We start from the raw sequence: 11,295 nt of genomic DNA on the forward strand, positions 1-11,295 counted from the left end.
GTAAGGGGTGCATATACTCAAGCGTAACCTGGCATCCATGTATTTCGGCATTTACAGACGCCCAGGTGCTGATTTTGTGATTTGTATATCTAGATCATCCAGCAGGCAGGACAGGTGTGGTTCCCAGATTCTGCTTTCAAAACAGCCCAGGCTATTAAGGACCTGAACAGAGAGGGCCTACCTCTTATTGTGTTTTCTAACTGGAGGGGCTTTTCTGGAGGAATGAAAGGTACTTGTGCTTCCGTGGTAATCAGTCCATCTGGGATTAAAACCATTCAGTGTCTCATATGAAACTGTTCTTCTTAGATATGTATGACCAGGTGTTGAAGTTTGGGGCCTACATCGTGGACGGGCTGAGGGAGTACAAGCAGCCGGTCCTGGTTTATATTCCCCCACAGGCTGAGCTGAGGGGAGGATCCTGGGTGGTTATAGATCCAACCATCAACCCTCGCCACATGGAGATGTACGCTGACAAGGACAGCCGGTGAGTGAGACTGGAAAAGGGCAGTTTCATCTGTAAAAATAAGTATCATCTGTATCAAACCACCTTTACTCACTTCAATCATTCTTGTCTTCAGAGGTGGAGTTCTGGAGCCTGAGGGAACAGTGGAGATCAAATTCAGGAGGAAGGACCTGGTGAAGACCATGAGAAGAGTGGATCCGGTCTACATGAGCTTGGCCGAAAGACTGGGTGAGTCCTCCACTTCAATTCTAATTATAGCTCTTTACGGGTGTCTTTCACCCCCTCGGCCTCGTCCTCATTTTAGTAAGGAGCAATACATCAGGTGGGAGCATGTGTGCACTCCCTGTCGTTCTTTATTTGGGGTTGATTGTATCATCTTCGCTGCACTCCCTCAGGACTCGTGTCAATCACAGCCCGTTCAGATCAATCACCAGCTCTCCTGTCTCTCCTGCACAGCCTATTGATTTTCCCGCAGGCTCAGAGCAACCCTGGTCCAATGCTGTGTGTGCTTGGCGCTGTGGGCGAACTAGAGGAATGGAGGGTTATTGGGGGGAATGTTTTCGAGCTTACAGATTGGAATTGACAGAAATCAGTCTTTGGTGACAGCAGCCAGGGATTTGGGGAGCTCCAAAACAAAATGCTGTTAGCAGGAGTTAATTCACCACTGCATGTTCATGTAGAATCTGATTTGATGGTAATGGGACTATAAAGGAAAGCCTTCTATAGGACCACTATGTGAGGGTAGAATGTGCTGCTTTCACTCCTAAACTCTGCCCCTTGTACACTGTGTTTCCTTTGCCTATTAGGTTCAACTGCAGTTTCTTGTCCATATACACTGCTTGTAATCAAAACCTGCTGGAACATGGCAGTCCGTTTTTGGCAAATTCATTTGACAGCGTTGTATGGTATTGCTTTGTAACTCCAACAGGAACCCCAGAACTGAGCCCCCCTGATCGCAAAGAGCTGGAGACCAAGCTCAAGGAGCGTGAGGAGTTCCTCTTGCCTATCTACCACCAGGTGGCTGTGCAGTTTGCAGACCTCCACGACACCCCTGGTCGCATGCAAGAGAAGGGCGTAATAACGGTGAGTGCTTTCTGTGTGCATGTATCACTACAGTACGAGTGTCAGTACGTGAATGACCTGAAAAGCCCACAGGGGAGTATCCATCTAGCTGCTGCCGCACATGCCTAGTGAATAATGTTTGGTCTCACCAGGCTGTGAGATTCGTCCTCATAATTATCTTCTGATGACCCTGGTCAATCACCTTAGAAACTGCAGAGCAGCCTCGGGCAGGCCTCAACTCATCCTGTGCCTGCCCAGTCCCATCTTTCACATACAAACATACTCACACTCACCTTTGACTGCCATCCATCTGTGAAAGACCTTCTGGTTATGTGAGCAGTGTATTTTGTACTCACAGTATGACTGTACTGGTCTGCATGTTCAAGTCAAGTACACCAGCAGAGAATTCTGTGATTGTAGGTTCAAATTCCTCAGATCTGCAATCCACTGTGATAAATCCTTTACATTAATCTGCTTGGTGTTATGTTTAAATGTGACATTTTCTTTAAAGATAAGATTCCCACATAATGTTTTCAACTGGTTTTTCCACAAACTTGAATTACCCCTTTTAAATAGAGTGGAATTTGTGTTAAAGTAGTCTTTTATATTATGTGTATGTGTATGTATGTGGGATTATGTAATCAGTGTTAGAGAAAATCAAGACAAATGTATACCACAGACCTTTTTGCCAGCGATTCCTATTACCTTAATAAGTTCTACCTCAGTGTAACATCCCAGATGTGGATTTAGACCAGCAGAAAATGATTCATATTCCCCTTTAAATTCACAAATTATTAAATACACTGACCTATATGTTGACATTTAGTAAATTATAAAAACATGCAGCAATAGTAGTTTCAAACAACAGTAGCTGCATTTACATGATTATTTCTTTTGTCTTTTGCCTGTCTCAGGATATACTTGAATGGCAAACATCTCGTCAGTTCTTTTACTGGCGCCTGAGACGTCTGCTGCTGGAGGACACAGTGAAGAGGAAGATCCAAGCAGCCAACAGCGAGCTGACAGACGGCCAAATCCAGGCAATGCTACGCCGCTGGTTTGTGGAGGCTGAGGGGGCTGTAAAGGTAAAACCCCACTGTGTCCTTACAGGCCTTGCTCTATAATCTCTCAACATTCAGTGAGTGTTAAAGTAGAAAAACATCATAAGTATCTCATAGCTTTACATTCCATGTAAACTGGACTTTTAATTGAATTGAAATGTATCTGTTTGAAGCAAATTACATAAATGATGATGCTACAATTTATCTAGTTTGCACAGATTTTAAACAAATACTTCAGTCATTTACTGCTTTATCTCATGCCAATAACGGTATGACTCTGTGACAAACAAAAGTAAGCCAATACAGCTTCATTTCAGCAGACAGTTTCAGGTTCTTTGGAATTTAAAACAGACAGAAATGACCATATATTTACTCCAAGCATCTTGCACTATAAAATACAAGTGTATGAAATCCAAGAGATTGTATGTGGGCAAAAAACTGAATAATAATAGTAATAATACTTCTGTATTTATAGTATCTCACTTCTCATCCTTTCCTAGATATACAGCCTCACAACCACACAAATATCTGAAAAATAACTTCTTTTTATGCCTCTGCGTTGGTAATAGCATCATGTTTTTGGCTTGTCTGTCCATCTGGCTGTCCGCCCTACTCTATTGAATGCAATATCTCAAGAATTCCTTGAGGGAATTTCTCTCAAATTTTGCCAAAACTTCCACATGGACTCAAGTGATTTAGAATTTGGTTTTCAAAGGTCAAGGTCACTGTGACCTTGCACCCATGTCATTGTCATAAACAGGATATCTCAAGAACACCCAAAGGAATTTCTTCAAATAAGGCACAAACATTCACTTATACTCAAGCATGAGCTGATTAGCATTTGGCGGTCAAAGGTCAATATCACTGTGACCTCACAAAACATGTTTTTGTCCATAGCTCAAAAATTCATAAGTTAATTATGACAACATTTCACACAAACTTCTAATAGCATAAAATGATAACGTAATGACATTTTATCTAAAAGGTCAATGGTCAAATTAACTGACAACATCTGACCATTATATAACGTTATAACCTCGGGAACAGAAGGGGAAACGTTTGGTCAGATACTTGGTGACACTAATCTTGGGTGCCTATCTTAAAACTGTTGTGATTGTATGAATCCTCTCTGCTGCCGTGCTGCTATGTAGCTTCCTTGCAGTACCAGTGATGGACAGACATGAGTGTAAACAAGTGTAACTTGACTGGTTTGTGGAGGCATACAACTGCAAGGCAGTAATTCTGGTTTCCCAACAAGCCCGAGAGAAAGCCCAAGCATCACATACATGCGTACATGTTGTTTTATACTCATTTATTTTCAGATTACATGCAGTTTAAGTACCTCCTAATATACATAGTCTTCATATCCAGTATTCTGTGATGAATGATTGAGAGTCTTTGATAGTAATTGCCATTAAAGACTGAGGTTTACTTCATTTCAGGGAAGTGTGTAAACACCTTCTTAGCCCCTGGGAATGATTACAGAGGTCATTTCTTTTTATCCTGAAGCTCCTATTCCTTCTCCTCAAGGTGCACCAGATAAAGAAGTAGTGAGCATTCCTGTGAAATCGTTGTGATGAACTACAGTCGGACTGATAACTGGCACTTAATGAAAATAAACATCCCTGAGAGATACGCAAATGCTGTTCCTTCCGGCCCAGAGTCAGGCTCAGAGTACAAGCCGCAGGGGTGACAGGAGGCTGCCCAGCGTTTGAGATCTCCTCAGAAGTGGCCTTCTTGTTAGCTAATATATTATCCCAATCAGGACTGGCTGTCTTAAGCCACAATTAATCACAGCCCTGGCACGTGCAGATAGGAGAGCAACACGCTGTTTCTTAATTAAAAGCAAACAGATTAAAAATGATTAATAAGGGCATTAAATGTTCTTGTGGACCTCAAGCAGGACTGTTCATAAAAAAGGCAAGAGCCCATTAAACCCCTCAGCCCCCAAATCTTTGCTAAGCCCTCCAGCCTGGCTTTGTTTGGGATCAGAGATGCCAGCACTCATGAATACTAATTTCTCTATCAGGTCCAGTCAACACAACATCCGGCCCGCACTTTGTGCCTGTCCATATTGTTGTTGATATTTATTTGTTGATTTGTGATATTTTATATATTTTATCCATTAACCCATTATGTGATTTTTTTTTTTTTTTTTATTATTACTTGCTTTACTTGTAAATTCCCAGCAACACTTGTTCACACCCATAACATAAGACAGTCCATCCAGTGTGTTGCAGGCTTTTTTTTTAGGATTGTTGTGTCCACGGCAGCTTTAAAAAAAAAAACCTTGGCCTTTTTGGAAACGAAATTGTGGGAGCAAGTGAAAATTGCAAAAAATAGTTGCGTTTTTTAGGGTTGTCCCGATCCAGCTTTTTCACTTCCGATCTGATACCGATATTACAGCCTTGAGTTTTGGCCGATACCGATACCGATCCGATCCAAGCATGTGTTATACATATTCACTTATTTTGTTGTCGGTCAGGTTAGAAAAGGTTTGATCAAGCAAAGAACAACTACTTAATCAGGTTAGTTACAATGATCCACAACAGTTGGTATGAGAAACTGACCTGTTTATTGTTAACAGGGTTAAATAAACAAACTTTAAACTTGAACATTAACATTAAATAAAAAATATAGCTGGTTTGCTTTGGCTGCTTTGGCCCCTTAATAAATAGAAAATGAATCAACACAAGAAATCTTTAAAATGTCTAACAATGAAATTAAAATAGCAGCAAGACTCCACACACTTGTGCTTTGGCCCACTAATAAATAAAAAAAAGATTAACACCACAAGACATTGTTGACATTTAACAAACAATGCAGCCTTTCCTTTTCAGTTATTTTAGTAGTGTTTTTGTAGTCCATCCATGGCTCCAATTTCACTAATTGTGCCTAAAACAATGCCATCAGTGCTCTTTACTTAAACAGTAAGAGAGTAAACCAAATAAAAATATCACTCTCAAAAAGCCAGAGCAGAAAACAAATAGTCAGTTAACTAAATTGACCGCTACTCTTCCTACCCTCTGTGTATCTGCCGTCTGTATGCTGGCCTGGTGGATTGATAGTAAGAGCTGGAGCGGTTACTGGAATGGACTGCTTGAATCGCGGAGTGCTGGGCTGGCCGGAAAACGTGGCACCGTGAAAAACTGGATCGGAGTTCATGGATCGGCATTTTTCCATGCAGTCCAATCCGATGCCGATGCCCGTTTTTTGCTAATATCGGTGGCCGATTTGGATCCGGACATCCCTAGTGTTTTTTGATGTACGTGTTGAGGGCAGCTTGTTCCAGTGAGAATAAAACCACACTGTTTCTGAGTTTGTGATTTATACTACATTAATTATACTAATTTAATCTAATGCACCTTGATTCTCTCTGAAAGACTGTTTCAGCATGCGCAATAGTTCGGGATACAACAGCCTCTCTCCTGGTGATTTACCTTGTCTGTTGTCAAGCATTTCAGCCAATCTCTGGGTGTGCTTTGCGGTAGAAAAGTGTTTGTCTGTTGATGTCATTTGTGTACCAATGTAGCGATGCACATGGTGCAAAAACAGTTTACGCCCGCTTTCGTGCAGAACACCAGTGAATTGTTTTGCACAGTCTTAAACATGTCCGGCACAAACAGTCTGAGACATTTGTGTCGCACATGTCTATATCTTCACAACCAGATACAAGGAAGTTACTTTGTGCTATGATTGGTGAAACTCCAGGAAACTACAATGATTGGTCAAATTTGCAAAAAAAAAAAGTTGCAGTGATTGGACAAAATTGCTAAGTCATGCAGAATTCATGGAGATTGGTTGAACATGTGTCAATTGCTGCAATCACCCCAGCATCTCAACAGACTGATAAAAAGTGTGATTTCTGAAGCATATTTATCCAAAAATCCTCTGAACTTCCCTCACAGTGATTCATTTTCTCTTACACAGGCCTATCTGTGGGATAATAATGAAGAGGTGGTGGCATGGCTGGAGAGGCAGCTAGCTGAAGAAGAGGGCGCAAGGTCCGTCATTGACGAGAACATCAAGTACATCCGCCGAGATCACATCCTCAAGCAGATACGCAGGTGATAATTCTAAACAGTTAAAGTTCACTCTGAAGTGTTACACAGTGCAGCTAATTTTCACCTGTCAATATGTTCATCTGCCAACCTGGCTGACACATATGATATCCAGCTTTCACTGCATGATTATGATGTTTCCTTTTGTTTTCCCTTTTATTTTCAGCCTTGTTCAAGCCAATCCAGAGGTCGCTATGGATTCTATTGTTCACATGACCCAGCACATCTCACCCACACAGAGGGCCGAGGTGGTCCGTATCCTGTCCACAATGGAGACGTCAGCCTCCTCCTAGTGGGAGCCTGGCCTCTCCTCCTCGCCTGGCTGAAGCTCAGCTCAGGCCCGAAACACACAGCCAAAGGAGCCCAGCTCGGCCAGACCTGCTGCTGACTGAGCGCTGGGCTGGAAACTGAAGCTGGAGGAGCCAACGTGATGGCTCTTGGCTGCTGCCAGGTTACTGATGAATCGTTGGCTATGAATCTCACTAAGCAGGAGTTCAGATGACTGACATCAATTATGACATTTTGTAAATTGTCTTACAAGTACGCCAGTGTTTAGATAAATCCATGTATTTTGTATTCAAGTGCAATTGAGAAACGACTACGGGAATATTGAGTGACTAATACGTGGTATGTTTGGAGTTTACACAGTTGGCCCAAGTAGCTGTTTATGCTTCCATGATAATCAGTGGCCTCGACGCAACAATACATTTAGAATGTTGTTGTTATATGGAAATACACCTTAAGTTTGTGACATATGCTTGTTAGGATTCGCAAGTGTTTTGATGACCAACTTGACGGTGACAACACATTGCTGGGGGCATTAGTGAGAAAGGGGGTTTTACACTCCTAAGTAGGGAGCACTTAGTTACTGAACAAAGACGGGGAACACTACAACAGATCTGGACAGGAGAGCCCAGCAGGGAGCGGGGACGAGGTCCATTTAAGACCCCGACTGTTTCACAGTTACCCTGCAGTGAGCGACGGGCAGCTCGCCTCACAACAAAACCACAGCTGTCCCTTCTGTTCTCACTCACACAGTACACACACATGCTGCTTTAGATGCACTTTACTGTTCCCTCACATTGCACCCAGAATCAAAAGTGCACAGTTTTAACTGGTGAATCGTGCATTGAAATATAACACATGTACACGCACAAAGTGTTACAAACAGTAATACACACAAAGATGATGATAGCTTAAATGAGCATTGATAATGGTACTTCGCAGAGTGGATAATGGCATGTTTAGAAAAATACTCCCTTGGGTTACTGTTTTGACATCTAGTTTTAGTGCTTGCTCCTAAAACCAATTATTACAAGTTAAAAGGTTTTAATTTTTTTTAACTAAGGAAATATTTTTGAATTAACATCTAGATGTCTTAATCATTTAATGTCTGTTTGTGAAAGAACAAAGGCTACTGTTCACTGGACTTACATGTTTCATGTCAGATATGGTGTCTAATTTTCTCTGTAATCCAAACTGTCATATTTAAAGTTTGTACCGTTATGTATATGAAATGTTACTTATTTTTAATATTAATTTTTGAAAACAATGTTTGAATTGCATATTACTCCTCTACTTGAGTTTGTTACCAATAGACAGGCAAGCTGCGGCAACTGTATGAGAATAGAGTACATATTAATAATCAGCACCATAATGTTGAATTCAGTCCCACAGATCATTGTGTCATATGCTGTGCTGAAAATGCAACATTAGCGATGTGAAATGGCTTCATGGTCAGTGCTGTGCCTTTTATGTGCCTGTATTGACATGTTGTCCAGTTGCTTTATAAGTAACTGGTTGCTTCCTATGCAAGGATGGAGAAAAAATTGATGAGCTCTGTATGTGCAAATTTAATAAAGCTTACCCAACTTATTCTGAAGTGTGTTGTGCAAGTATGTTTCCACTTCCTTACATTAAAGGTCCAGTGTGTAGGATTTAGGGGGATGTACTGGCAGAAATGGAATTTAATATGATAAGTATGTTTTCTTTAGTATAAAATCATCTGAAATGTTATTTGTTGTGTTCTCACTACCTTAGAATGAGCTGTTTATATCTACATAAATGGGTTCTATGGATGTATGAAGAGACACAGATACAGCATTGACGATGGGGCTCCATTCATTTCTATGAAAGTTGCTCAGTGGCACAGTATCACTATAGTATAGTTTAATACTATAGTAATCACTATATTTCCAAAGTATGACACTAACTAAAGACGTAACAGATGCTGAGCGTGGCTGAGCTGCCAATCTCTGCCGGCCAAGTGGCTGACTTAGGGTTTAGCGCTCTGCTAAATTGAATGGGGATAAATGATTTAATCTTGTGGCTCTTCAATATGTTAGAAATGTTATCAGACCAAATGGATTAATCTTGATCAAATGAGTCATTTTGCAGGGGTTCTGATGCTCAAAAAAGTTTATCAACTGATTTATAGACATCTCTTTCCCAATCTAAGTCAATGGGAAAAAGTATTTTTGGGCCACATGGCATAGACCCTGGAAATTGTAGTACTACGTATGGCCACTACGACAATAGGCTTCAAAACCCGGTGCACTTCCTGGGGCCCTGGCAGGTCCTTGTCAGAGGAGATCACCATGTCACACCACCATGTTTCTATAGCAGCCCGAAACAGACAAACCAAACACTGGCACTAAATAGGGCCATTCACATTTTCAAGTTTTCACATCAGCCGCTGTAGTTAGCAGCCCCTCTGTGACGAGAGTGAAAAACATTGATTTTTTTTGTTGTTGTTGTTGTTTTAAATGTGAAACTTAATTCATTGTGTTTTTGAACATCCTCCTGAACATCTTGACCAGAAAAAAGGTGAGTACACATTAAAGTTATTAGAGAAAACAGGTAAACACTATACATGCAGGTGCTGGGCAAGCAGGCCATTTGCAAAATGATGAAGAGTGTAAGAGAAACACTGATTTGTAACAACACTGAAGGAATCGTAACCAGGAGAAGGTTGAGCTGGTTGCAATCTGCAGTCCTCACCACTACATCCCTCTAAACCTTACACACTGCTCCTTTAAAATAAAGCGAGAAGGCAGTTTAACAAAACTCAAGTTTCCAAGAATTCGCAGTAATTTAATTTGTCAATTATTTTTATATATTGACGATCCTTGGGACAGATAATCACATCACTGGAAGCCTCATTAATTTCAGCAGTCAGAACAAAGTCTATTACTCTGGAGACACATTTTATGATTACTGGAAAATGATAGTCTTCCCATTCCTAAATCCACAGATGATTAAAGTGGCATTTTCGTTCTGGCTTTTAAACTTCAACAGTATTAAGGAGGATGAAGCAGATCAAACAAATATTGAGGGATCTATCTCATCCTTCTTCTTCTTTTTTTTGTATTTTGTCTCATTTTATGATATCATCCCCTTGGCTCTGTCAACTCTTGTACCATCCTACCAACAAATACGTAAGACAAATTGAGTTGCATGCACCCAATACCCACCACAATTATAGGAGGCCCAGTAAGAAAATGACTCATTTGGTGGTATAATTGGAAATGTGCCTTGCTTGGTCTCTCTGGTCTCCCAGAGGGTTTTGCTCATTTGTGGTGCCATGCTAGGCCGGCTAATTCTTTTAATCACCGACAAACTGCAGAATCAGGTTCCTCCTCATCCACTGGAGTGAAGGGAACGGGAGTGCTTAGTGAAACTTGCTGGAAACTGCTTAAAATACATTTACATCAACAGTCTTGAGAAGTCTTTTTTGGCATTTGTTGTTCAGAGGAAATATCTACTTTTAAAGTTACAATATAGAAACTAAGCTGCTCTTTACATAATTTCATTTTTTTTACTTTCCAATCGCCAAGCCTTAGGGATGGTTTCAGGCAGAACTGTGACAAAAACGAAGCAGGGAACAGCAAGAAATATTAATGTAGAAAAAAAAAGAGAAAATCAGTGTATGCGATGAGATTGAAATGGAGGCATTAAGATAGCGCAGGGGGGAGACTCAATCATGCATCTGAGGCAACCATAATTCCACATTCACGCGTCTCAATGACTTGACAGCACTTGAGAGACAATGCCTGTGACCCAGTTGCAGGATTCCAATTAGCAGGGTGTATGCAACAGTTGAGATGAAAAGAGAACAGGGTCTTTACAGAGCCCCAGGGCTGTCTGATTACTGCCTGAAAACAAGAGCCTTTTGCCCGTGACAAAGAGTCGACCGGCACAGAGGGAGCGCCAGGCCCCAGCTGTTCTCATTCTCTCCAGGCTGAGGATTCTGAAGAGCTCATCTCATCTCCGCCTGCCTGCCTGCCTGCCTTTTTACATTTCAACCATATTGGGAGGTGTATAGCAGGCCAGTCACACTGAGACACTTTTCATATGTGTCTTATGAGCTGAGTAACTGTTGGTAGATTTTTCTTGCCAGTCTAATAGAAACAGGTGACCTCTGGGTCAGAAGCCTGCATCTGTTACCTCAAGGCACCCTCATGTGCAGAGTGCCTGTTGTTTTACATGAGCATATTTGTGGCCTGCTTCCAAAATGTTTTCAGTCTCCAAATGAAACAAAACTGATGAATTATTCAATATGCTGCCCCAAGTACAAAAGAAATATGCATCTTCATTTCTAAATTATACTAATAGCATATGAAGTGTGTTCAGTGTTGAGTATATTTCC

General features: G+C 41.1%; 1 protein-coding gene across 12 annotated transcripts in view; it reads left to right on the forward strand.

The window, feature by feature from the left end:
- acaca (acetyl-CoA carboxylase alpha) overlaps nt 1-8,522 on the forward strand; it is a 41,168-nt gene extending 32,646 nt beyond the window's left edge. For all 12 annotated transcript variants that reach the window (XM_033611781.2, XM_033611791.2, XM_033611819.2 and 9 more), the window contains 7 exons: nt 94-229; nt 307-484; nt 579-691; nt 1,392-1,546; nt 2,440-2,610; nt 6,517-6,653; nt 6,814-8,522. In XM_033611781.2, the coding sequence (XP_033467672.2) occupies nt 94-229; nt 307-484; nt 579-691; nt 1,392-1,546; nt 2,440-2,610; nt 6,517-6,653; nt 6,814-6,940 (1,017 nt within the window). In that variant the 3' untranslated portion in view covers nt 6,941-8,522. The remainder of the gene's footprint in view (nt 1-93; nt 230-306; nt 485-578; nt 692-1,391; nt 1,547-2,439; nt 2,611-6,516; nt 6,654-6,813) is intronic.
- Nucleotides 8,523-11,295: the final 2,773 nt, after the last annotated feature.

Source organism: Epinephelus lanceolatus, chromosome 11 (assembly GCF_041903045.1).
Source record: "Epinephelus lanceolatus isolate andai-2023 chromosome 11, ASM4190304v1, whole genome shotgun sequence".
NCBI classification, from domain to species: domain Eukaryota; kingdom Metazoa; phylum Chordata; class Actinopteri; order Perciformes; family Serranidae; genus Epinephelus; species Epinephelus lanceolatus.